At 47.4% G+C, this 27,721-nt stretch overlaps 1 protein-coding gene across 3 annotated transcripts in view; it reads left to right on the top strand.

The window, feature by feature from the left end:
- PHACTR1 (phosphatase and actin regulator 1) overlaps positions 1-27,721 on the top strand; it is a 289,593-nt gene that overhangs the window by 224,180 nt on the left and 37,692 nt on the right. For all 3 annotated transcript variants that reach the window (XM_040645055.1, XM_040645056.1, XM_040645057.1), the window contains 2 exons: positions 18,981-19,225; positions 21,343-21,499. In XM_040645055.1, the coding sequence (XP_040500989.1) occupies positions 18,981-19,225; positions 21,343-21,499 (402 nt within the window). The remainder of the gene's footprint in view (positions 1-18,980; positions 19,226-21,342; positions 21,500-27,721) is intronic.

Here is a 27,721-nt window from a genome sequence, read left to right on the forward strand (position 1 = left end):
TCCTGAAGACCGCGAACAGTCCACATCATTTCTGATCTCCACCCCCGCTGTATATCCAGTAAGTCTTCGTATCTCGCAGGAGAATTGAAAAGGATACTCGAGAACATGCTAGTTGCTAACTATGTTTCTGCTGAAATACGCCGTTTTAGAAGGTTCAGTGGGAGGTACTAACCAACAAGGGACACACCGTTCTTCGGTTCAGTAATTTCAGTGTGTATTTGTAGAATATTTCAGTTGTGTGTAGCCCAGTGGGTAGGTCTGTTGGACCTAAACCAGGTCATTTCTTTTTTTCTTTTTTTTTTTTTTAAAGATTTTATTTATTTATTTGACAGAGACAGTGAGAGAGGGAACCCAAGCAAGGGGAGTGTGAGAGGGACAAGCAGGCTTCCCGCGGAGCAGGGAGCCCGATGCGGGGCTCGATCCCAGGACCCTGGGATCATGACCTGAGCTGAAGGCAGACACTTAACGACTGAGTCACCCAGGCGCCCCATTAAACCAGGTCATTTCTTCACTGAAATGAATTGAAGAGAGCAGATGAGATTATGGGAAGAGGAGGCAAGATGGGGAACAGCATGATGTTGGCCTCTGGGCCAAGGCGATCCCCTGTGCTTCATGCCACACTCAGGCCCTCATTACCTCCTGTCTCCCTTCCTTCCCGCCTTAGGTCAAGGACAGGGTTGTTCTGATAGACCAGCCAGGACATAGGGAATTAACGTGTACATCACTCTGACAAGATCACCCTCGAGAGAGAGAGGCCTTCTTCCCAAGCAAATAAAGATGGGGAGATTTTTCTGAGCGTCCCCATCTGGGTCTTCCAGAAGTCCCGGACGGATCTGGAGCAATGGGATCACAGGCCACCTCTCATTAGTGCGGGACCTGCCACTGTCTCTGGTGATGCTGCCCTCCTTTTAACTGCCTACAGATGCTCCCAGGTGCCTGTCAACATGATTTCATCCTTGTTCTGGCCAAGTTTAACACAGAAAGAAAGAATCATTTCCCTCTTCTCCTGGCAATTTCCAGTGACCTCAAAAAGCACGGCAAGTGGGAAGAAACATTCCCGAGCACTTAGGCATGCTGGCTGCAGAGCCCCTGAGGTCTCATGGAATGTCACCTGTCGGACCTTGGTGCATTCCTGTGGTCAGCTCCTGATGGAACACTGACTCATGTGAAAATCAGATGAAGAATTAAGGAGCATTAATGCCAGACTTTGGGCCATAAATCTGAATAAATAGTCCTATTATCATTGAAAGGGGCCAGAGAGCACATCCAGGCAGCCAGCGCACTGCCTGTCGCAGCCTTCCTGACCATTTGTCTTCCATTCCCTGCAAGAACAGGAGCCTCCAGAGGTCCCCAGAGAGCCCACCCCATTGTCAAGAAGGTTTGATTATTATCGAGTTTCTTATATTAAGTTAAAAGTCTTACTTCTCCTAACTTAGACCCCCTCAGTTCTATTTCTAGTCTTCCTTTCCTGTGAAAAATGTCCAAATCTTTGAAGGTTGCAGCCAGTGACTTGAATAAGGGTTTCTCTCTTCCACACCAATAATCCCAAGTTTGTTATAATTAACTATATATTGAGATGGTTTCTAGACCGTTTACCGTCTTGATCGTGTTCTCCCAAGAATACTCTAAATCTGTTCTGATTTGTGTGAACAAGTTCTTTTAATTTTATTTTTAACATTTATTTAAATTTTGCTTAGTTAACATACAGTGCGGTGTTGGTTCCTGGAGTAGAATGCAGCGATCTGTTGCTTACATACAACACCCAGTGCTCATCCTAACAAGTACCTTCCTTCATCCCCTTCACCCTCCAACCCATCCTCCACCCACCTCCCTCCATCAGCCTTCAGTGTGTTCTCCATCATTAAGAGTCTCCGATGGTTTGTTTCCCTCTCTTCTTTTTCCTCCATCCCTTCCCATTTGTTCATCTGTTTTGTCTCTTCATTCCACGTATGAGTGAGATCATGTGGTATTTGTCTTGCTCTGATTGACTTATTTCACTTAGCATAATACTCTCTAGCTCCATCCACATTGTTGCAAATGGCAATATTTCATTCTTTTTGATGGCTGAGTAATATTCCATTGTTTATATATACACCACATCTTCTTTATCCATTCATTAGTCAGTGGACATTTGGGCTCTGTCCCTGATTTGACTATTGTTGATAAGGCTGCTATAGATAGGAGCAAGTTCTTAATCATTACTCCAACCTGAACTTCCTCCGTGATGCAAAGATGTGACATGTGGTTGGTCACTTACCGCATTGGCTCACCCGATTTGGGGGAGGGGTGCAGGACGAGGGAATTAGAGATGAAGTTGAAGCAAACTTGAAGAGTGCCATATTTATCCAAGGTCACAGGGCTGCCCTCAGCGGGGCAGCCAGGCTGGAGGGGAGCCCCCCGCATCACGGGTTTGCACAGTCTAACTGCTGTGATGTCAGCCTCAGACACCATTTCTTTTTGCCTTCAATTCCTCATCTGTAAAACAGGGGTAATAATACCACCACCAACCTCATTAGGATTGTGAAGAACAAGTGACTTCTTCCATCCAAATCTGTCGTCTTATTGCCTGGCGTGCGTTGAAAATGTCCAAGAAACGGTAGTGAATGTTGCGCCAAACTACATAAAAATTCACCTCAGTGACCCTAAAAGGCACATTACAAATAGGTTTGATCCTGTCTTATTGGAGATTTTGTGTGTGTCTGTTTCCTGAAATGACAGGGTCTTCATTTGTTTCGTTCCCTGATGATTCATATCTTTTTTTGAAAGTGACAATTTTCTCATTTCAGGTATCATGCAATTTTTAATATCCGCAGTAAGCTCGGTGAGCTAATTGGCATAAATCTTGGAATTCAGACTTAAAATCCTAATCAGCCACTAATTTCTTTCTCATCTTAATTCAGTTCATCAATTCCCTGTGCTCTGGCTTCCCTGTTTGTAAAATGAAGATGGGATCTGTATCCTTGTTGACCCTGAAGGAATTTGGGGAAGATTCTTAAAGGAATACACTTTAAAGAAGTCCTTCTTAATTAAGGAAAAGGGAAATTCGTCCTTCCAGTCGCTCAGGCCAGGAATCTTGGGGTCACCCTTGACACACTTCTTTCTCTCGTACCTCATCTCTGAAGGGCTGGCAAATCCTCTTGGGTCTACACTGAGGTATGTCTTGGATGAGCCGCTTCCCACCTGGTGGTCTGACCTCCATTGTCCCTGCTGCCTGGTCTCCTGCCTCCACTTCTGCCTCTTCAGTCAAATAGACAAAGTGTGACAAAAATAGGATCATGACTGCATTAGTCTGTCAGGGCGGCCATAACAGAGTACCACAGACTGGGGGGCTTAAACAACAGGAATTTATGTTCTCACAGCTCTGCAGGCCGGAAATCCAAGATCAAAGTGTCAGCAGGATTGGTTTCCCCTGAGGCCTCTCTCCTTGGCTCACAGACAGCCGTCTTCTCCCTGGGTCCTCGCGTGGTCTTCCCTCTATGTGTGTGTCTGTGTCCTAATCTCCTGCTCTTATGAGGACTCCAGTCATTTGGTTAGAACCCCACCCCCACCCCAATGACCTCATCCTGCTCAGTGGCTCCTTTCAAGACCACTGGGTCCACATGCAGTCCCATTCTGCGGTCCTGGGATTAGGATTTAAAGACATGAACTTTGAGGGGGACACAATAACCCATAATAATGACTGTGCCCAGAATGTTTCTTTGGCCTTCCAGTGCACTTACGAGTGAAAAGCAAAGAAGGCCAGCGTGGCGTGGACCCCTGTCATGTCCCTGACTCATTCCCCACACTGCCCACCCTCACCCACCACGAAGGCCCTCTCGCTGTTCTCACAGCCTTGGACAGGCCAGGTGCCCTCGGACAACGGGCCTTTGCGCTGGCTATTCCCCCGCTCTAGACTGCTGTTCCCTAACCTATCCTCAGGGCTCCCTCCATCACCTTCCTTAGGTCTGCACTCACTTGTCACCTCCTCAGTGAGGCCTTCCCTGATCTCCCTTCTAAACATTGCAACCCTCCTCCCAACACAGTATATTCTCCAGCGCCCCCCCCCCCGTTATTCTTTTTGTAGCATTTTTCCCCATCTAACATTCTGTATTGCTGGCTTTTCCTTTTGCTTATTGCTCTTCTCCATAGAGGTGAGAACTGTTTTGTTCAGACTTGTATCCTGAGCACCTAGCATAGGGCCTGGCTTATAGGCACTGGAGGTGCTTAATAAATGTTTGAGGGAATAAACCAGTGTGTGAGTGAGTGAATGAAGAGTCCTTGGTAACCACTATGGCTAGATGATTAAGCTCTTCCTGGGGATGGATAGAGCGCTCCTGATGTTGTCACTGTTGAGCTTTGAGTTCTGCAAGACACATGTTACCTAAATATTAAGTGATAGCAGGAAGAACATGTCTTTAACCTTTTGTATTTTTCTCATGATCCCAAAATTTTGAACGCTCCCTCTGTCTGGAATGCACTCTCCTCTCCACCACTCATTCCACCTTGTTTGGCAAAGCAAAATTCTGCTTATTTCTCAAGAAACACCTTGTCCTCCTTGACCCCTCCTCAGGTTCGCAGAGGAAGCTCTGCCTCCTTCTGGGCCGTGAGTGTCTGCACACAGTGTTGTGTGTTTGTCTGCATATTCTCTCCTTGATGTGGGCTGGGACCAGCCTTGTCTTCCCACTCAGCCCCCAGTCCCTCATGGGACCTGTCCTGTAGGAAGTACTCAGTGAACGTGTATTAAATGAATATTATTAGAAGTTTTTCAGATATAGACAGGTATCTTAACCTGATGTTTAATGTTTTATTAGAAAGTCCCTTAATTATAGAAACAAGCTTTAGTTGTGGGTACACTCCCCATCCCATTGTGGAGCTGTGTGAATTTTGTTTTGTAGATATTAGAAACAAAGTCAAAGTGTCTTCCTTTAAAGTTGCATATAGGTCTTTGCTTGTCACACTGAGTAATATCAGACTTGAGTTCAAGATACCGTAATGTCGGTGATGAACTTTACCCACTGAAGTTCGTTGTCCCTTCATTTAATTCTCTTGGACCGTATTTATTGTATATGATAGAATAGTGATCATCTGTGGCTCTTCCAGCGGACTGTTGGGGTGTAGAGTTTCATATCAGATCATCCAGCTGTCTTCAGTAACCTCCACCTAAGACAAAAACCAAACTTTCAGACTTTTAAGAATTTACAGAGATCTGAAAAATAGGCACAAGCAGATGAAAGGTGGACGAGGGGGCATCCGGACGGATTAGCGGAAGGGGAGTGTATTAGCATGGAAGGAGTAATGGAAATCTCTGGGTTGAAACTAAAAAAGCAGAAAATTCACATGTTTTTGTTCCTATTATCACTCATGTATCAATAATTGATATTCTTAATACTGTTATTTTCACCCATTGGGTTTTGGTTTAGGAAATTTTAAGAACCACGTATTTAGTTCTACAGAGATACGTTTGCTTACTACATATGGGTCTTAAAGTGGACAAATAAACACATTTCTAATAAATTCCGTTTTCCTCTACCTTTTCCTACCCTGGAATCCCTCAACAGCTAGAACAGGAAAGCTCTGACATTTAAAAAGGAAGGTACCTATGTTTCCTTAGCATCCGTAAGATCAGTCAGCAATTTTTTATTGAGTACCTTTTCTGGAGCAGGCTCTGTGTTTGACACTGGGGATACAGTGCTGGCCCCAGCGGGGTGCAGAGACTGCTAGCAGCATAAACTGGGTGAGTCAGTACCAGGGAGGGAGGAGGGCATACAGCAGGGGGTCAGCTTGGTAGGTGAGATTCAGGGTCGGCTTCCCTAGAGAGCTGCCTTTCACCTGAAATCCAAAAGATGGAAATGACCAGATGAAGAGGGAGAAAGGAAACGAGAGAACATTCTAGCGAGATGAGAGGAAGGAGTGATAGACTGTCTCCAAATGAGTGGTGAGGCTTTTCTGAAAAGGCAGGACGTTGGTGGTGACTCCCCGAGTTTGTAGAGAACCAATCATTGAGAATGAGAGAAATAAAAGAAGAGTGTAATCTGACATAAGGAAGGACCCAGGAGCTGCTGGAGGGGGTACTAGAGGTCTTCAAGAAGGATAGGCTAAGAGCTGTTTCCGATGCTTTACTCATGTACTTCATCAAAGGAAAACCTAGCAGGAGAGATCATCTACTCAGGACCTGTCCAACTCTGTCACCTCGTGTGCGATAGACTGAGGTAGGCTGTTGACTGTGAATGTTTCTAGAAATAGGTTGGTTTTACCTCTTCCGGGATATTGTGCATCTGTGTTAACAAGTCCAGACCAATGATGGTTTGTCAGACGCAGAAAGGGTTCCAGAACCATCTCGAACTCTTGTAACGTTTATTGAGTACTGCATGCCAAGCATTGTGGTAGACACACAATTAATAACATCTGTGGTATTTCTTCTAAAATAATAATTTTTCAAAGATTTATTTATTTTAGAGAGTGGGAACAGGGGAAGGGCCAGAGGGGGAGAGACAGAGAGAGAGAGAGAGAGAGAGAGAGAGGGAGAGAAGCAGACTCCACGTGGAGCACAGAGCCCAATATAGGGCTCGATCCTACAACCCTGAGATCATGACCTGAGCCGAAATCAAGAGTTGGGTGCTCAACCAACCGAGCCACCTAGGCGCCCCTGAAATAATATTGATAAGTTTAGGTATGTCAATAGTTTATTTTGTTTGCTTATAATATCCCCATTTTTATATTTACACATTAGCTGGGGATTAAATTACTACTGTCAAGAATATTGAAAAAGGAGTAATTTCAACCTTGGACAGAAGAAATTGAAATCAGTAGCCTTTCTCCCCCACTGTTCCCCACTCCCCAGATTCTTTAAATCTCTCAAATCCTATTGTTCCATAATTACTTTTAGACCTTCCGAAGAGCACAATTCATAATCCTAGTATAAATACATTCCATGGTGGCAACTCCTTTTATTCATGTGGCCTCCAGGGTCACAAGAAATTCTCGAGAATAATTCTTGCTCGTGAACTAGATGATTTCCAAGGTTTCTTGTAACCATAACAGTCTCATTACTGCACTGGCTTGTGGTAAGAGTGCTTCCATCTGCAAATCAGAGTGTTCCGTGATGATAAGCAGACACGCATTGGTGGCCTGGCAGGAGTGAAACCGAAGACCCAAATGTCATTTGCTTGTGAGGTGGCATCTGTTCGAAGAAGTTCAGGGTTTTGTTCATCTTCTATGAAACCACATACATATTTAAATGAAATGCATTTCCAGGGAAGGATTCTCTTTTTGGTATCAATGACCATTTGTCCCTGACTTCTTGAGGCCAGAACTGCCAATTTCTTACTTCAGGTCATTTCTTTGACTGAAACATGTATTTATCTGAAGTGGCTGCACGTGGATACTGTTTTATGATGTAACTGATTCCCAGGGGCATGGTGTGATTTCAGTGCAAGGTGATGTCACTGTGAGCAGGACATATTCTCCCCTGCCGGGTGGTGAGCAAACTGCTTAGGGGAAGTCTTAGGAGGATAAAAAAAAAAGAAGTGTATTTTCAAAAGAGGGAGACTCTGCTCTTGAATTCCTGTGTTGCATCGGTAGAAAACCTGCTCTTGCCCCGCGTGTGCCTGTTGATTCTTTGATCTTCTCAGAAACCATTGTCCAGAAAGATTTTTCAGGCCAAAACTAACCAAAAGGCTAAAGGAAGTGTTTGTAATAAATTCACGGATAATATCCGGAATGACTGGTTTCTGATGAATGGTCATTGCTTAAGTGCACCCCTAGTTAAAACAGCAACCATCAGCCCTGGCGTTAACGAACACACTGCACCAGCATTATCTCCGAGAAAGCCGATGAGGTGGGCAGACAGGTGTCTCCGTTTAACCGATGAGCAACTCAGCCAAGACGTACAGCTAGTGAGTGGCCCTTCTGCGTCTCAGACATCCAGCCAAGCATGACCTAGGACCCCCGCTGATGTGTACGGATAAAGTTCCGTGAGAAAGCCACCAGTCTGGCTCCACCATCCGAACTGGGGAAGGCTGGGCAGAGCTGGTCAGACTCTGTGCGTCTTACGGTTTTATTTCTCCCATCCCAACCCCAGACAGGATTTCAGAAATGTGGGGTCCCTGGTCCTTGGAAAGGGCAGAGGAAGGGATCATGAATGAATTAATTTACATTCATCACCACTCCTGGGGAAAAAAGCAGCTCAAAACACATCCTCGACTCAGGAAGGCTCAGTGCCCTGGTCTATATATAGAGCGGCATAGTTTCCCAACAGAGAAACAAAAGCTCTCCTGTCGAGTTTCTTATCTTCGAAGGCCACGATAAAACGCACAATCGCGCCTGCTCGCCTGAAATGAAGCTGATTCACTGTTTTCTTGGCTTTCAGTGGTTATTTCTGTCATTCTTCTGCCTCAGGCGCTGTAATTCGTAGTATAATTTCTCACACATTTTTGGTCTCCAGGAAGGAAATTGTCCTCTCTCCCCTCAGAAAACTGTCTTTAGAACTCGCACACATTACAGAAGCCGCTCCTTTGGAAGTTGCGTTTCCTTTTCAGTGTTATGTTCATAGATAAGAAATTTCTTCTGTCCTTTGAGGAAATTAATGTCTTTTTAAAAATTTTACCAAGCACTGCCTCTGAAATCCGATGCCAGAAAGCAGTACCTCTTATGTTTTTTTCTTTAGAAAGGATGATTCTCCAGTATTTTCAAGGAAGATGAGGATTTTGAATAGACAGTGATTTTTAATTTCAAAACCTGCCCCCGATTTCCTAAAAGAATATTAGGGGGGTTTGGTAACCTGTAACCCCCCACCTGTGGATGAGGCCCAGGGCCCTGCCATGCATCTGCCTGTTACCATGTGACAGAGATAGAGCGATGACAGAAAGCTCTCTTGAAAAGAGACCAACCGTTGTCATGACTCTGAATTGTTGTAGATGTTTTGGCATTCATTTCTCTATGAATTATTCAAAGTAAACTGCCTCTCCCTCCCCAGTACTAAACAGGATAGGTATAAGATAATCTCTTAATTTTCAAAGTCAAGGGATTCCTTAGAACATGCAACTATTTCAGTGGTAGGAAAATGGCAGAGGGGAGGTGAATGGTAGGAAAATGGCGGAGGGGAGGGGTGATAGAAATCTGAGGGGTGCCTTTGTGTTCCCAGTCTATGTGTCTCCTACTTGGCTTAGCAGAGTCAAAAAGGAGAGTTGAATTTTCCAAAGAGAAGACTTGCTAAATGTTTTTCTTGATGGAGACGGGACCGAGGGAGCAAATGAAGCTTTTCACTTCCGTGTTATATCATGGGGACATAATGAAGGAGAAGAGAGTTTAGAATGTATGCTTTCGCAGATTTAGGACTGCCCTTCTACTCTCAAGCTTTCAGAATTTTTGTTAGTACTGTGTCTGTTGTAAATAGTAGGCATCCTGTTTTAGGTAAATTTTTCTTTATTCTTCCTGTTCGTTTTTTTCATGAAGGAAAGTATCATTTTTGGTCAACGAGGATAAAAGAGTCCACATCCTCGTGGGCTTACCTTTCAGGGGAGGAGACCCATGAATATGTAATGTGCTGTGAAGTGGGGAGGGGGCACCGAAGAAAAATAAGGCAAGGAAACGGGAAGAGTTGATGGTGAGGCCTTTCTATCCTTGGTGAAATAGGTTATTAATGTGACCACAAGAAATCCATGCAGTCCCCCTTCTTAGTGACAACACTCCATGATCCACGGTTGGATTATTCAGCCTACTAATTATTGTCTCTTCTCTCTTGTATCCCATTCCATCTGCACACCTACTCACCTCCAGCCCTGTGATACTCACACTAAAACTATGCTATGCTGTCGGAGTCTAGAATTCACACCTGCCTTTCTGTTCCATAAGAGCCTCTGACCTTGGGACTCTTCAGAGCAAAATTCATAGCAAAAGAGCAGTTGGGTTCTGTGAGCATCTGTTATCCTTGCCTTTTGTTACATGGAAAATTATTATCTTCCATATTTTTTCTTGAATTTGTGGTACAAATTGCATTTCATGAACGTGTACAAGAAAATCCTGGACATCGAAGTTTCTCTGGGAGAAGACAGCCTGGTTCGTGTAAAGAACACAGTCTCGGAGTGAGAAGACCCAAAGCTACATCCCTGCTATGATCACAACCACGTGATCACTTCCCTCATTTTCCCGGAAACACAATGCCCTCATCCATAAAATCAAGATAATAGCAGTACCCTTTAAGTTTTTGTGAAGAGTCAATGAGAAGATGAACATTTACAAAGCACTTTTATAGGACCCTTCAAGGACCATATGTGTTAGCTATTATAGCTGCTTTGAAAGATGCCCTGTTCTTTCATCCTGAGCCATGGAGCCCCTGATATATTTAATTAGTAGAATGGAAATACTCCAGAATGGCACAGCTGTCCAGCGTCTCGTGAATATCGTGAAATGCTCATCCCTGTGACATTTGCTGGGAAAATTACATCATTTGGAGCTAGGTAGATGCAACAGAATCTCCTCTTTCCTCCATCCCTGGAGAATAATTTAGGGCCTTTGGTGTTTATTTAAATTCATTATAGAATGTCCTATAAGAAAAAAAAAAATGTCCTATAAGAAGAAACCTTCTAGATAGATTTCATCTCACCCAACTACCTTACCTTACAAGATGGCCCAACTCTGGACAGTCTTAATGGAAGTAGCCTGACAGGCTGTGAGTGTAGAATTAGAAAATGTAATGACTTCAAGCTCTTTCTTTCACCCGTTCTGTGCTCCTGTAGTCCTGAGATGGAAGGCACTGTGGGTACCATGACACCCCTCCTTGCAGAGATCTCTGTGCCTTATCTCTTTGGATTATTTTCTTAGGGAAAAACTCTCAGTCACAATTTCTAAAACCTTAATTCTCCTTTCACAAGGATATTTTCCCGACAATAACAAGACTCTAAAGGTCACAGGGATGGTTATTTTAGTGAATTAAATGATGGGAACACACAACATGGCCTAGTCTGATTTCAGGGGACTTCAGTTCAAATATTTGACTGACTTTTCCATCCGTTCCAAAAACATGCACAAAAATGGGGCTGAGAGTTGAAGATCATGGATCACCAGCCTCTGTCTGCAACATGCGCAGTCAGTGGGGCAGGGGGAGGTGCTGAGACACGTAATTGTAACATAATATGACAGATGCCATAACGGAATTGGGAGCAGAGCCTGGGAGCCCAGAGAAAGGCCTGGTGTCCGTTGGAAAAATCAGAAAAGGTTGCTCAGAAGAACTGGCATTTGAGCTATCCCTGGAGGGTGGGGGATGCCCCAGGCCAAACTCTGAGGGGATAGTCCTGAGCCTGAGGGATGGTAGGAGCAGAGGGAGGAGGCGAGAAAATTCCCAGTGTGCTTGGGAAGCAGCGAGTGGCCTCATGTGGCCAGAACGCTGGGTACAGTGAAGAGTGGGAACAGCTCAGGTTGAAAGGAAGCATGGGACCATCTTGTGAAGCGCCCCCTCGTCCACACAGAGGGGCCGGAGTTCGTCAAGGTGACAGACCCTTCAGAGGTCTTAACTGGGAGAATTACATGATCAAATCTGTTTGACCGCCCTAGAGAGGGTGGGCAGGGGAAGGTCCTGGAAGAAGACAGAGTTCAAAGCCATAGCAGGGATTCTGCTCTGCGTAGCTGGTGGTATTGTGACATCAATAAGGGATAAAGTTCTGCAGTTCCTCCTGCCTGAGCTCAGTGATGTCTGCACCACTCCACCTGTGACGTTGGCCGTGCGCCTTGCTTTTCCGCTCTGAAACGGGGTAACGGTAGTACCCGTCCAAAAGGGTTGTTGTCAGGCTCACATGAGCCAATGCATGGCACAGGGTGAGCGTTTAAAATGTTAACTTTTATCCTGTTTGCGTGCAGTAGTGCAGTAAGAGTAAAGGAAGGCTCCATCCAGGAGGCAGGGATGAGAGGCTTTAAGCTGACCTACAGTGTTCGTATCCAGTCAGTGCTGGGGAGAGCAACAGTGAACACAAACCATAGGCAAGGAGAGCCATTTGAATTCCAAGCAAACTCAGCACTTCATCCGACGAGTTTTGATGTGAATGGTCTAGAATGGATCTTATTACATGAGTCAGCTTTTCCTAGGGGAGTTTGACAGGTACTCTGCAAGGTGTGGTGACTCATGCCACCAGAGTGTCATTTTGTAAATCACTGACCTGGGCAACGTGATGAGAAAAGCCGGCTCGCTCAAGAGTGTGGGGTAACTGCTGAGGGACCAGAGCAGGGGTGCAGAGAATTTATTCGGTGGAAGTCTAACAACGTCAGTAGGATGGTTCCACCCCTGAGGATCAGCCCTGGGACACAACAAGTCAGGAACTTAGAAGAAAGGATCTGGACGGTTCCTGGTCATCCAGAGAATGCTGCAGATTCCTGACGGTCAACGTCGAGCTTGCTTTGGAAGAGACTCACATGGTACAACGCTGGGGAAGCAGCGAGTACCAAAGCTTTTGTGGCTGTTCCAGGCCAGTGGCCCCCAAAGGGGCAGTTTTGCCCCCACAGGACATTTGGCAATGTCTGGTGATATTTTCGGCTGCCAAAACTGGAGGAGATACCATGGCACCTCGTGGGTAGAGCCCAGGGATGCTTGCTGAACACCTTACAATGCACAGGACAGACCCTCACCACGAAGAACCATCCAGCCCGAGTGTTAGTCATGCCGAGGCTGACAAAATCTGCTGTAGGCCGTTATTGAGCCAAAATGCGACATATGCATTTGCTGATACGTACATTAGTTGAGTGTAGGACAACTTTCTATAGAAGTTTTAATGGTCATATTTATTTTAACATAAACTATAAACACAATAATTAGCACACAAAACCTTTGATCACAAAGGTATTGCTTAAATTGAGGTTCCAATGGTGTTTGTTCTTTTAAACATTGACTTAAAGATACAAAGAGAAAATAGTATAATCGGACTTCAACTATGGCACATACACACACAAAAAGTGAGTGTGGGCATGATCGAGGCTAGGGAACATTCGTTTAAGCCAGAGGTCAGAAAACTTTGTTGTTTTTCCATTGACTGTATTCCCCAGGCTGTACCTTTCATCCCGTGACTTCTTCATTCCCTAACTGGAAGCCTGTATCTCCCGCTTCCCCTTTGTCCATTTGCCCAGCCCCCACGCCCTCTGGCAGCCATCAGTGTGTTCTCTGTATTTGTGGGTCTGTTTCTGTTTCTGTTTGCTTCTTCATTTTGGTTTTTAGATTTCCCATATAAGTGTAGTCATGTGGTACTTGTCTTTCTCCATCTGACTGATTTCACTTAGCATAATGCCTTCTAGGTCCATCCATGTTGTTGCAAATGGCAAAAAAATCTCCTTTTTTATGGCCGCACAGTATTGCATTGCACATATAAACACCACATCCTCTTTATCCGTTCATCTGTCAATGGGCACCTGGGTTACTTCCCTATCTTGGCTCCTGTAAATAATGCTGCAGTAAACAGAGGTGCATATATCTTTTCGAATTAGTGTTTTCATTTTCCTCGGGTAAATACCCAGGAGTGGAATTAACTGGATCGCAGGTAATTCTATTTTTTGATTTTTTGAGGCACACCCATAGTTTTCCACAGCGGCTGCACCAGTTTGCATTCCCACCAACAGTGCGCAAGGTTCCTTTTTCTCCACATCCTTGCAACACTTGGTTTTTTTGTTTTTGTTTTTGGTTTTTTTTTTTTGTTTTTGGCCATTTCTTGTCTTTTTGATACTAGCCAGTCCAACAGGTGTAGGGCGACGTCATTGTGGTTTCGACGTGCATGTCTCTGATGATGAGTGACCTCGAGCATCTTTTCATGTGAGTTGGCCATCTGGATGTCGTCTTTGGAAAAATGTTCGGGTCCTCTGCCCATATTTTAATTGGATTATTTGGTTTTTTGGCATTGAGTTGTGTAAGTTCTTTATATATTTTGGTTATTAACACCTTATAGGATATATCATTTGCAAATATCTTCTATTCGGTCGGTTGCCTTTTTGTTTTGCTGATGGTTTCCCTTGCTGTGCAAAAAGCTTTTTATTCTGATGTAGTCCCAATAGTTTAATTTTGTTCTTGTTCCTGCTGCCTTAAGAGGCATAGCTAGAAAAACATTGCTAAGGCCAAAGAGAGTCCTGCCTGTGCTCTCTTCTGGGATTTTTATGGTTTCAGGTCTCCCGGTTAGGTCCTTAATCCATGTTGAGTTTATGTTTGTGTATGGTGTAAGAAAGTGGTCCAGTTCCATTCTTTTGCATGTAGCTGTCCAGTTTTCCCAGCAGCGTTTATTAAAGAGAGGGTCTTTTCCCCATTATATATTCTTGCCTCCTTTGTTGTAGATTAATTGACCATATAAGCGTGGGTTTATTTCCGGGCTCCCTCCCCTGTTCTCTGGCTCTGTGTGTCCGTTTTTGTGCCAGTACCCTACAGCCTTGTAGTAGATCTGGGAATCTGAGATCGTAGTACCTCCAGCGTTGGTCTGCTTTCCCAGGATTGCTTTGGCTTTTCGGGGTCTTTCATGGTTCCATACAAATTTCAGAAAACATTTTCTGATAGTTGAATTGGTAAAGATTTGAGGCTCTATAGCAACTACTCAACTTTAACATTTGGGGGCAAAAGAGGCCACGCCAGTCAACGTGACTAAGTCGTCGGATGAGTCAACAGATGAGTCTCTTCACCGTCCTGACCATTACAATGCAGCGTCTGAGATGAATCCTTTCAACTCAGTGCCCAAGGGCAGCCTGACTGTGGCAAGATAGAGCACTAATACCTACCCTGGTTAGTAAGATTTAAAGTACTTCTATGAAGTAATAATGCTCTCCTTTACACATTTCCTCCACCTTGCATGCATACAGTTAGTGGGGTTTGAGATTAATCCAAGTACACAGTCTTACCAGTACTACAATTCAATTTTTAGGTATAGCGCATATTGAGACAGGAGAAGTTCAAATTCCAGCTCCCTCCTTTACTACCTGTGTCCTCACGGGCCAAATTACCCTCCCAGAGCCTCAATTTCCTGCTTGATAAAATGACTATAATGACACCTCTCCTACAGAGCTGTTACAAGGATGAAATGAGATACCGAATATGGAAGTTTCTAGAACAGTGGACAACACAGTCAATGTTCCCTTTTTTCACTCCCTCCATGCCTTCTCTATCTCAGTTCTTCTACATATTTGATGAGGATGCCCTTTTTGTCATTAAGCCATTGATGAAAGTGCCAAGTCAGGGGCACCCACAGCCCTGCAGTAAACACACCACGAGTGCCTCCCTGAAAATTAAAAAAATTCTTAAGACTCTTTGAAGATGATTTGCCATCCCCTTAGAAAAGCACCTAAATCCCAGTGATTCGAGCCCATATTCACTCAGCAAAAACCATGAAAGATGATTGTCTGCCTTGTGTCAGGAACAGTGTTAGACACCTGCTACAAACATGAGTAAGACACAGTCCCTGCCCCTCCGGGAGACTCCAGCTTGGCTGGGGACGGGAGGTAGCAGGCAAACAGATGTTCCCAATTTTCACAATGGTGGAGTGTCTGGAGAACACAGGCAAAGCATCGCCTGGGACAGAGCAGTAAAAGATAAACAGAAATCAGCACAGGGAAGGTGGGAGGGGCATGTTCCAGGCCAAGAGCACGTGACACCTTGTTGCATGTGACCGAGGGTTACGTTGTACGGGGACAGGGCTAGGAAGAGGGAACGAGGGTGGGTTTCATAATATGGGTCAACTTGTGCAGGGGATCGTGCGTGCTGCTGTGCTGGAACCATGCCTTCTAGGCTGATGGCTTTCCCTTCCCTTTCACAGTGAGACCTTTGAGCGCGAATCTGCTAAGTGACAACTCCATCAGAGAAAACCAGCCTTAATAAGACTGATACTCGGCTAGATGTCCCCTTCTGCCTGCAGCCACCAGGCGTGGAGGCCAAATGTAATCAGGCGCTCCGTGTATGTCGATGTAGCTCTTGGCCTTGGCTAGTATAGCTCATAAGATGTTAACGGGATTTCCCATTTGTGTCACTCACGAAGCACTGGTTTTGTAGACTGGGCAGGTGTTCAGAGTTCCAATGGGTGAAGCGGTGAGATCTGGGTTTTAGCAAGTTGCTCGCACAACGGTGTGAATGGTCTGAAGCCCCGAGTGTCTAGAGTCCCCTGGAAGGCTGCTCCTGTCAGTAACAGGAGAGGGCCTCACTCACGGGCACGCCCACGGGCCACCTCATGCACACTGGCCTTGCTATAAAGGTAGGTTTACCCAATTTTGCCCAAAGAGACGGGGGCTCAGAGAGGTTACATCATTAGCCCAATGTAAAGATTTGATAGTAAGTGGCCAAACTTGGGCTCCGATCTGTATCTGGACTCCTCAGTCTAAGGTCCCGTAATAACCTTTCCAGCCTCCTGACTCTTGTCGCCTTTGTCTTCTCTTGCTGTCCTTTGGCTCCGCAGTTACCCGGTGTATGGGATTACCTGGGTGTTTGTCTTCCCCCCAGCACCTCTCCTGATCTGTAGTTGGCATTCCGCAGATACTTATGGCTCAGACTCTTTTGGTGGATTCACCTCGCTTCCTGGGAAACACCTTTATCCTTGTGGTAAATGAGACATTCTCTCAGCTGCTAGATTCATACTTGAGGAAGATGACCTGGTTGGGCCAGGCAAGATCTTCAGATGTGTCTGTGGTGCCCCCAACAGGCATTCGCCGATCACCATGACCGGTTGCTGTTTCCTAAGGCCGGTGGCCTGTTGGCTCGCACCTGTTACGGCGGCTGGCGGGCCCAACTTACGATCCCGTCCTTCTGAGGCCCTCACCCTTCCGCCGTATCTCTGAAGGAGGAGAGACCACAGCCTCCTGTGTCTCACAGCCTAGCTGTGAGGCTGCGTTTCCTACCTTTCTTTGCATAATATTTCTCCTTTCTCTGTCCTCTTGAGACAACGTGGAACCTTCTAGCTTAAGGAATTCTTGTGCTTTCCCGTTTCTAAAGTTTTTTTGGCCTCCAAAGGTTCTTCCCCACCACACAGGAATATCCGTTGGCTGCTTTTCACCCTTCACTCCTACCTGTCCTCTCCTCGGCTCTGCGGCTTTGCCAGAGCCTTTGTTAGTTAAACTATTGATGAGGGAGAGGAGAAGGCAGGGGTGGGGGACACATGGGCCAGCTGTGCAGTTAGGTTTTTGCCTCTTCCATGTCTACTTTCTTCATTGTCAGTGTGGAAATCTGAGCGCAGCTGGAAGGCAGGGCGTGCCTTGGGGAAGAAAGGGCCGCATGGCGGGCGGGGCAGTAGGTCCCTATTAGCCAGCTAGGCTGTCTGCCACCCCTCACTCCTCCACCTGCCTGCTCTCGCTGCCCCTGTACTACGTCAGGTGGGAAATGGACTCCTCGCACTGCTAATGGCTAATCAGATGCTCTGTGTTGGTAACTATGTGTTTTAATCTTATTCCGCCGTCGCAGGGTTTTTAAATTGAGTTCATTGCCTTGAACCTCATAGCTCGTAACGTGTTAACTCGATTTCCCTTTGTGTCCCTGCAGAGTTACATGCAAAACACACAGAGGAAAAACAGCTCTTTGGAAACAATAGAAGGAAGAAAGTTAATTAATTTAAATTAGGCATGGCAATAATTTAAACTATAATGAATGTTTCAAAGGAGAGTATCATGCATTCTATATGTCACGAGGAAAATTTTTCTTTTGGATTAGATATGCTAATGTAAAATGTATTGATATATAGTATAGCATAACCTCACCCTCCCCTTCCTTGTGAGTGCCAGACACTTTGGGATGGTAAAATGCATCGAGTCACCTGTGCTTAGAAATTCCATAAATGAAAGTATAAACACCACTTCCAGTTAACCTGAAGAAGAATTATAAAACTTCACGGTTCCTGGCTCCATTTTTCTTGCTAGACTTCATTCAGAGCCTGTCATAAAAAGAATTCTAGGGACTCCTGGGTGGCCCAGTGGCTAAGCGTCTACCTTTGGCTCAGGTCATGATCCCGGGGTCTTGGGATGGAGTCCAGTATCAGGCTCCTTGCTCAGCAGGGAGCCTGCTTCTCCCTCTGCCTGCTGCTCCCCCCGCTTGTGCTCTCTCTCTGGCAAATAAAATATTAAAAAAAAAATTCTAAATTGCTAAAGGGGCCTAGGAGAGACTCTGTTTCTTTTTCTTTTTTTTAAATAACTGTTTTCTTTATTTTTGAGATTCATTTCCTAATTTCCCTACAGTGAATTTATATGGCTTTTAGACTGAAGCGAACCATTTTTAATTAAAATGTCTTTTTTTATCTGCGTTGGTTCACCTTAGGAGGTAAAACCAAGAATGTCATCATCCTTGCCTTCTGGAAAATTAACCTACAAAAAAAAAAAAAACAGACTGACATGACCTGTGGCTGCTGAGAGTCTGACACGGTCCTTGGGAGAGAAGTCCTGCCAAGTTATCCATGACCCCGTGCACCACGATGGTCATGCATGTGTCTCCAGCCTTATGGTCCCATCTCCGCTCTTCCTCTGCCTCTCCATCCATGACATTTCAAACAGTCTCTCCCACGCTCAGCCCCTCCACTGTAATGTATAGCTCTGAAAGCTAGAACCTCATGCATTATCTCTTTCTTTCCTGGATCCCTAGCTTTACCCTCAATTAATGCTCTCACTCCTGTGAAACATGCGGATTGCAAATGAACCTTCCTTTGACGCTTGGAGATGTTGATCTTAACCATAAACATTTCTGGAATATAGATTTTTTTTTAAAAAGTCTGTGTGTTTTTTTTAATTGTGACACATGCACCAGACCAAAAAAAATTTTTTTACCATGATAACCATTTTCAAGTGTACAGTTAAGTGGCATTGAGTATGTCCACACTGATGTGTAAGCCTTACCCCATCCATCCCTCAGGAAACTCTGCTGCCCTAAAATGTCTTCTCCAAGATAAGGAAGGAGACTTGAATTGCGCGGTAGACCCTTTGTCTCCTAGGATGGGACAGTTGAGTTTTTAAAAGATTCTGATGCATTTATGTGACATGTTGGCTGGAATTAACGTCCTCTCCTCCTCCTCCTCTCCCAACAGCTCTGAGCAGCGGGTCCCCTGTTCCACTTCTTACCACAGCTCTGGTTTGCACTCGGGTGACAGTGTCACCAAAGCGGGACCTCTGGGCCTTCCGGAAATAAGACAAGTGCCAACTGTTGTGATTGAATGTGATGACAATAAAGAAAATGTGCCTCATGAATCGGGCTACGAAGACGCTTCTTGCCTGTACACGAGAGAAGAGGAGGAGGAGGAGGACGAGGACGACGACAGCTCGCTGTACACCAGTGCGTGCGCCTCGGGGTGTCGCCGAGGGCGGGAGGGCGGGGCTCGGGGAGGAGAACTGCCGCAGCGGCCCCCACTCTGGCTTCCAGTCCGGGCGCAGGTGTCCCCTGGCCCGGGGTTCCAGGGCAGCTCAGTCAAGAAGACGAAAGGGTAAATGTCCTCCAGACGCCCTCATCCCTCCCAAAACTGCAACCCCATGCTGCCACTTCTCATCTCTTAGATGGCTTTTTCTGTCTTTGGTTCCTTTCCTTTCCCCCTTACTCGAAAAAAAAGGGAGGGAGGGACCCTAAAACTCAGTTCCAGTCTACAGAATACTCAGAAATGCTAGCCATTGTATATGCAACAAATTCATTTTTAAGCACACCTCCACAGCTCTGGAAGGCTTGAATTTAAATTTCTTCCTTAGGCCTTTACGTGTGAAAGGCACAAGAAAAACAATGAAAAAGCAAAGTTTGAAATCGGATGTTCTGGCCACAAATAATGAATTTTAGTTCAGCGAGTATAGACTGATTATTTGGTCAACCTTCTTTTTTCCAAGATTTTATTCGGACAGTGGGTGCAAGCCAGGGAGGGGCAGAGGAAGAGGGAAAGAGAGCATCTTAAGTGGACTCCATGCGGAGGTCAGAGCCTGACATGGGACTTGATCCCACGACCCTGAGATCATGACCTGAGCCAAAACCAAGAGTCAGACGCTTAACTGACTGAGCCACCCAAGTGCCCTATTTGGTCAACTTTTTAATGAATTTACATAATAGCAACTCTTTACTGAACATATACTTGCATGCCTGACAACTACTAAGATTTTATTCTGTTCCGTGCATCTTACAACAGCAGGTCACATGGATGCTGATGCCCCGTTCCACAGATAGGGAGGAATGTGGAGAGGGAAGGGACTGGCCCAGAGCCTCACATCTAAGAGGCAGCCCTGGGGTTTGACACTGGCTAGGTCTCCTTCCAGGCCCTTGTTCTAGAACCAGTGGAGGAAGAAAGACCAGCACTACTAAATAAAATCCAAAAGAATGCCCCCCTCCCACGTGCTGCTTCCCAGTGTCTCCCTCTTGCTTTATACGCACCAGGCTTCAGCCAGCTAGCTAAACTGGAGAGCTGGGAAGAGGCCTGGTGAGCGAGCAATGAGACGATCAAAATCCTGTCCAGGAGAGAGGACCGCAGGGGGCCACCAGAGCCCCAGGGGCCCATGAGTGGGAGCAGCGCCCAGCCTCTGCTCCCCGTTTCCTACCCGGAGGATTGAATGTTTCTCAGCCTCAGCACCACTGACATTCAGAGCAGAGGACTGTTCGTTGTGGGGTCTGTCCTGTGCATTACAGGGTGCTCAACAGCACCCCTGGCCTCTGCCTACGAGATGCCAGGAACACCCTCTCCCTCACCGCACCCCAGTTCTGACAAGCAATAGTATCTCTAGACTTTGCCAAATATGTCCTTGGTGGGGGGCGGGGGGTGCAAACTCACCCCTGGTTGAGAACTGTAGCTTTATTCCAGACGTAAGGAAGCCCTGCCCTCCGCTCAATCCCAGAACGTTGCCTGTTTCAGACCTCGCTTCCACTCCAGCCCCAAACGCACCCCACTCTGCCCGACTGTACTTTCCTTCATGCACCCCTGGCTCCACTCCAGCTGGTCTCTGGTCTCCTGTGATCCCCTGGCTCATCCGTCCTCTCTGAGCCTTCCCCCTGCAGATGGCCACCAGCCGCTGCCTGTTTCGGGTGCCCCCTGTCCCGTGGGCACCAACCCCCTCCTCTTTGAAGCTCCCCATAGCCACCCAAGGCCTCTGGCCATTCTCTGCCTTGCGTTCTGTTGCGCTCCACAGCCCGGCCGGCCCTCCTTTGTGATGTTGTCTGCCTGCTGGGGTTCCTGGGGGCAGAGATCCAATCACAGGCTCCCCATGTGCCCCTCACATGCACAAGACAGCGAGATAGTGCGAGGTATAAAGAACATGCTGGTCTCAGGAACTCTGCCAGTGAACGCTCTGAGTAAGGCCGTAGCCGCTCCAGGTGTTAAGCCCCTTATGTCTGTCTTCCTGCCTTTCACCTCGTGGCCCACCCTGGCCGTGTGGAGCCCAGGCAGCTGGAGGTCAGCATTAAGCACTTGTTTCTCCCTCCCGCAGCCTCCCTGGCCATGAAGGTGTGCAGGAAGGACTCCTTAGCCATCAAACTCAGCAACCGGCCCTCCAAGCGGGAGCTCGAAGAAAAGAACATCCTTCCCAGGCAGACGGATGAAGAGAGACTGGAGTTGAGGCAGCAGATCGGCACCAAGCTCACCAGGTAGGACAGCCCGACGGTCCGTTCTGTGGACTCCAGTAGAATTCGGTCTCCATCCCCAAATCGGGCCTGGGTGTCTCTCGAACAGCTTCCTGCGGGGACAGTCCATGGAACACATTCCAGGTCTTCTCCAGCGTTGCTGTTACAGTCCCTTCCCCTTCCCTCAGCCACATCTTGGCAATTTTACTTAAGTAAAGGTTCAGGGAGAAGCTGAAGGGCAGATTTCCAGGGAGAATAACCGCCTGGAGAAAAACCGCCACCGTCCAGTAGCTCGGACGACCTGCGTGCATTGGCACTGGGTTTGGTGAAGCTCAGTGCCGTCAGTCGGCACATTTTCTGCTCTCCTGCGCAGCTCGATGAGGCCAGTGGTGAATCATGCCTCTTTACTGACCTGCGAGCCTTCCTGAGTGGTTGCCTTTACGTACAGATGCTACAGACATACTTGCGGCACTGTGTTATGTTCACGTATTAGACCCCTACGTCTGTGTTTAGAACCTAGGTCACGTGTCTGGTATTAGCTAACGTTCGCGGAGCTCCTATTATTTGCAGGCATTCTTCCAAACATTTTATGTGTATTAAATCATTTCCTCTTTGAGCCTCCCTGTGAAATGGGCATTTGTGTGCCCATTTCATAGAGGAGGACAGCGGGCTTTGAGACCTGTAGTTACCTGCATTGAGCTGCCCGAATGGCTCCAGAGCGCCCCCTCTTGACCAAGTGTATTACTACCCCCCTCTGGTCTAACAGCTGTCACCCGGAGCCCTTCCTTTGTACCGGGCACTGGGCCACGGCTTTGAGCTGCCCTCTGCCTCTTCCTAGCGGGACAGCCTCAAGTAAGTCACTTGTTGTGTCTGGCTAACATTGGTAAAATGGGAGTTGTAAAGGATTCAGAAACATAAGTAAAGCGTTTAAACCCGTCCCTGGCCCATAGTAAGTACTCTGTGACCCTCCCAACAACCCTGTCCTGTAGCTTTCATTATCTTCACAAGTACAGGCGAGGAACGTGGTGGCTAGAGAGTTTCCGGAGGTGTAGACACCATCCAGCAGCGTGCTGGTGTTCCTCCCTCCCACCTGACTTAGATCCTCACGTAAGGGCACCTTGCGTCTCACGGTTAACTTGGTTTCATCCTGGAGGATGTTGGTTTAATGGTTCCGGGCTGTGTCAATTGTTCAACGCGGATGGATGATTTGGTCTTGCGTTATGCAGACTTCAGAGCCCTAGGATGGAGATAACCTAATCGCCTGCCACACGCGCGCACACTCTCACACGCTCACTGAGTGTGGTAACACGGCCACAGTTTAGTGATCCAGATCTCTCTTCATACTATGGTGACAGCTGCTAGAGCACCCTGGGGAGCCTGCCCCGTTGTTGGATTGTTACACATTCTTCCTTCCATGGAACAAAAATCTCTGTCCATGCAACTCTTCCCCACGGTCCCATCCTCTTCCTTCAGCGACCACTCAGAGCCTCATCCCCTATTATCATCCGTCTTAGAGACAGTGATACTCCTCTCCCAGGATAGAACCAGATCTTTCTGGGCACGGGATGGATGGATGTAGCTTTGGGCTGCTTCCTGAACCCACTTGCTCAGTTTTATACCCAACACAAAGAGAGCTGTCTTTTAGGGGATGAGGGGGAAAAGAAGGAGCGGTTCCTTGACCCCAGCCCATCTTCTCAAAGAGCAGCTCCCCCCACCCTGAGGGTGGGCACTCTTTGTCATGGTTTTCTGCCCTTCGTTCCCACTTTCCCAGCTTTGCTACAGAACAGGCAGAGCCCCAGGTGTGTGAGGGCAAAATGGAAGACTTCTCCGTGGGAAGCGAGGTGAGGGAGACGCCCGCCCATCTGGCTGCCTGGAGTGGCATCATCCGTGGGGAGGGAGAGAAAGATGGGGCCTGTAGAAAGCAGGCTTGGGCTGGCCTCTCTGCCTACCCATGTAGAGCTGTTCCACCTGGAGGTGACTGACAAAGTAAAACAGGCCATTGATGTCCCAGGACAGACTCCTGAAAGGGAGACAGCGCCCAGCTTCTCACACCTGAACCCACATTCCCATACCGCCACCATGACTGGCTGGCAGTGGCCGGGACAAGACCGCAGGTGGGAAGAGACACACAGACCATGCCCACGCTGGAAGTTCTCCACAATTAAAGCCTCATCCTTGTATGTCACCCCTTCCCAACCCTTCCTCCTCTAACAACACGTAACTCTGCTTGGAATTCCTAAAATCCACGAAGGTTACCGTTCCCAACTCTCTTGCATCCTGGTCGTGCCCTGAGAGAGAAAGAAGGGGAGTCAGGAGGGCCATGTTGGGTGCATTCAAGGCGTTGAGCTGGCCTGCGTCCTTGCTCCGAATTCACCTCGTCTTTGTTCATTTCTTCCAGCTGGGGAGTTTGTTTCCTCGTGGCCAGAGCCTGGGCATCTCCAGCCAGACTGTAGAAAGTGGGCCTAAAAGAGAGGATGTGGGGGCCTTCGGTGGGTTGCCCAGATAGTGCAGAATCCAGCAAATCAGGTGGACGGGCCAAGTCCGTATCTCACAGTCTTCTCTGAGATAGTGCAGCCACTGAGTCCCACCCAAGGAGTTTTCAGGATTATTATTCCCTTTGAGATGAGAACCCAACTCTGTGCTTCCAGCCACTCATTATCCTGAAGCCAGGGCCAAACGAAGGGGCAATGTGAGAAGCAGAAGGTGACGGTGGCAGAACTCGCCGTAGGGCAGGAGCCTTGGGTCCAAGCTCTGGTTCTGCAGTTTGCTGACCAGCATCTGCCCTGGGCCTTCACTTCCCAACCCGAGGGGATCAAAAAGATCATCTGATAACCTTGTGCCATCTGTGGGTTATATTACCGAAAAAGTAACTAGTAGAATGTAGGAACGTTCATTAGAGTTTGCAGCTACGGGGGTGTGGCCTTTTTTGGCTCCGGGAGGTCATGAAATTGTGCTGGAAATCTACATGCTTGGAAAAGCACGTAGCCAAGTCTGCAGTGCTCTGGGAGTGATGAGTAAGACACAAAACATAATTTGAGCCTGGCAGTTTTAATAGCATTAAAAAAAAAAAAAAAACCCATACAAACAATGCAGCGTTCCAAGAATAATCCCAGCCTGGGGGTGGGGAAGAGAAACACCAAACAGTGTCAAGCATGAGGGCAGAGTTTCTCTGTAAGAATGCACGGACATCATTCTTCCAAAAATACGTTCTCATTGATGCCACGGGGCACACTCTTCAAAACCTCAGTCGAGGAGTCATCTGGATGTTTTGACAGTAAATAACCGGTTGAGTCAGTTGCCATTTGAGAAGTGTGGGCTGCCCTTGAGACGTGAACATGGTCGACTGGGTGCACGTTGTTCTGTGCCTTATGTATACAGACTCAGGTTGGGTGCAGAGAACCAAGGGGTGAGCAAGCCCATCCGTGGAGGGGTGGGAGTGGGGGATAAAGGTAGCAGAATGTCTGTTTAAATTTGTTCTGTATCATTCTTTTTAAGCTGATCGCTCATGTGTGTATTATAATACTCATGGTGTATGAATGCAGTGGCACTAGTATGTAGCTAAGAGAAATGGCATATGGGGGGGGGGGGGGCATTGGTGCCTGCCTAGATTTTCTCGATGGACTTCTCAAAAGGCATGGAGTCCACAGACCAAGGGCCCTTCTCAAGGTAGGTGAGGAGGACTTTTCATCTCTGGTGACTGCTGGTCTATGGAATTGTGCAAGCTTAGGGCAGCCCCCCCCCGACCCCTGGCCCCGGAGCCCCACCTGAGTGCAAGACCCCAGTGCTTTCTCTCTGGGTCTCTTCTCGGGGCCCTTCAACCTGAACCCTAGAGGTGGTCAGCCCGATCGCGCCTTCTGGCCCTTCTCCACTTTGCAGGGCGGGGTGCTGACTGGTCCACAGAGTGAAATTCTCAGACCACAGGGCCCCTGGGAATGGGACTCTCAGGGACTAAAGAGAAGCCTGATGCCCCAACAATGGCGTGCTGTCGTCTCTGAGATATCCTTTAGAAAGTGAATCGTCCTGTAAGTCACCAGGGCTGCGTGTTTTAAAAGGAAGGAAGTAAGACTCTGGAACGTGGCCCGTGCGTGGCCAGTGCAGTTGGGCATTTCCTTGGGGAACAGCCAGCTTTCCAGACCCAGCCGGCTCGGTCCTCTCCCACCGAGACCCTCTCCTCCGTGCTCTCCAGTCCCCTCTGGAATGTTTAGATCAGACAGGAGGGAAACTCAAAGGGAAGGCGCCTCGCAGTGTATGTGGGAGTGTGTAATGTAAAGCACGCGCGGGCGTCAGTGAGGGTTGAGGCCGTCTGCTCCCCTGACACGCTCGTTCCCCGAACATACCTCTCTCGCTTTCACTATCAGCCGCCCGCTCGGGCGAAGGGCCCTCGTCGTCTTTGCAGCCATGGTTGACCAGACTTTCTCGGCACCACCCGAGCTGGAGCAGGCACCCCTCCCCCCAACTTGTAATTGGAAACATCTCCATGAGGAAGCTCTTGGAAGCCTTGCTCAGTTTGGGGAAGGATGTTTTTCCTTGTGATGTCCGCTCTCTGGACCAGACATATCCAGTGACCATGGCCACCATGGCCCATGATTCTACCCCACGATCAAAGGAAGAGACTTAATTTACGCTACTTGGAGTATTGGTTTCCTAGGGCAGCCATGAGAGCATACCAGAGAGAACCTGATTGCCTCCTGTTCTGGCAGCTAGACATCAAGACCAAGGTATCTGCAGGGCTGGTTCCTTCTAGGGCTGTGAACGGGAATCCGCGCCATGCCTCACCCCGGCTTCTGGGCGTTTGCTGGCACTCCCCGCTCGCGGGCACGTCACCCTGACCTGCAGCTTCATCTGAGCGTCTCCCTGTGAGCGCGTCTCTGTGTCAAAATTTCCCCCTTTCCATAAGGAGGCTGGTCATATCGGTGAGGGCCCACCCACAACAGTCTTGTTTTAACTTGGTTTTCTCTATAAAGACCCTGTCTCTAAGGTCATATTCTGAGGTCGTGGGGTTAGGACTTCAACATACAAATTTTGCGGAGACGTGATTCGACCCATAACGTTTGGGGAGGTGCAGAGGTGCCCCTAGACTGGCTAGGAGAGGGGCCGCAGCCTCAGGTGCATGCCGGGGCCAGCCAGGTAGGGAACATAAGAAGTCAGGCATTTCTAAGATTGTGAACAGAGAGTGTTGGGAATGGGGGCAGCATGGGAAGTCCACCCCTTATCTAAAGGTGTTAGTGCTAGTCAGTTTCAGCCCCTCTTGTTTTGCAGAAACGAAGGACTAGTTTTTCAGTTCGTCTGAAAAAAATCTGGATTTGTTTTTTAAACCAAAGTTCAAAATTTTTAGAACATGGTACAGAGCAAACAATATATTTATGAATTAAATTCAGCCCAAGGACCACATCTCAGCCTGGGTGCCTGGTTTTGAACTCTGACCTGGAAGCTATCATTTTTCTTCTGTGGACCATAGTCATACATTCTTGGGGGAGTGCGCTACACATCTTTCCTGAAATTCTGAGAAAGGATATTACTATATGTTGTAAACATAAATGTAAGGGGCACCTGGGCGGCTCAGTCGGTGAAGCGTCTGCCTTCAGCTCAGGTCATGATCTCAGGGTCCTGGGATCAAGGTCCACATCAGGCTCTGCACTCTGCAGGGAGTCTGCTTCTCCCTCTACCCCTCCCCCCTGCTTGTGCCTGTGCTCGCTCGTGCTCTCTCTCTCTCGCAAATGAATAAGTAAAATCTTAAATACATAAATGTGAGAATGTTGCATGTGTATATCTGTAGCAATTTCAGAGTAACATCTTATAGAATCCAAATTCATTTGAGTGTAGTTATTTATGTGGCTTGATCATTAAAGCAATCAACCACGATCCTAAAAAGAGCACGTGGTCCAGCTTTCTCTGTCTCAGGAATTCAGGTAGATGACTGCAGAAGAGCATGTTAATTTGGATGGAGACATACCTGTAGCTGCTTCTTTTCCTCTGGGTCCATGAGTCTGGGACTCAGAAGGATCTCAGGTTAAAGCACCTGCTGGTCATTGATAGTCTCAGTGTACATTTCAGACGTGGAAACCAGCGCTAAGCACCATGTCCAGATCAGAAGTAGGACCCTCCTTTGGTAAGTACAAAAATCCCTCCTCCCCTCCACATCAGGGACGTTCCCATCACTTAGCCAGCCGCTGTCTTTGTGGTGGCAGAAGGTGGTGAACCAGACGGGGCCGCTGGGAAAATGTCAGTCCTGCCCATCCCCCTAGA

This window comes from Ursus maritimus, unplaced genomic scaffold (genome assembly GCF_017311325.1).
Source record: "Ursus maritimus isolate PB19 unplaced genomic scaffold, ASM1731132v1 scaffold_30, whole genome shotgun sequence".
Classification (NCBI taxonomy): domain Eukaryota; kingdom Metazoa; phylum Chordata; class Mammalia; order Carnivora; family Ursidae; genus Ursus; species Ursus maritimus.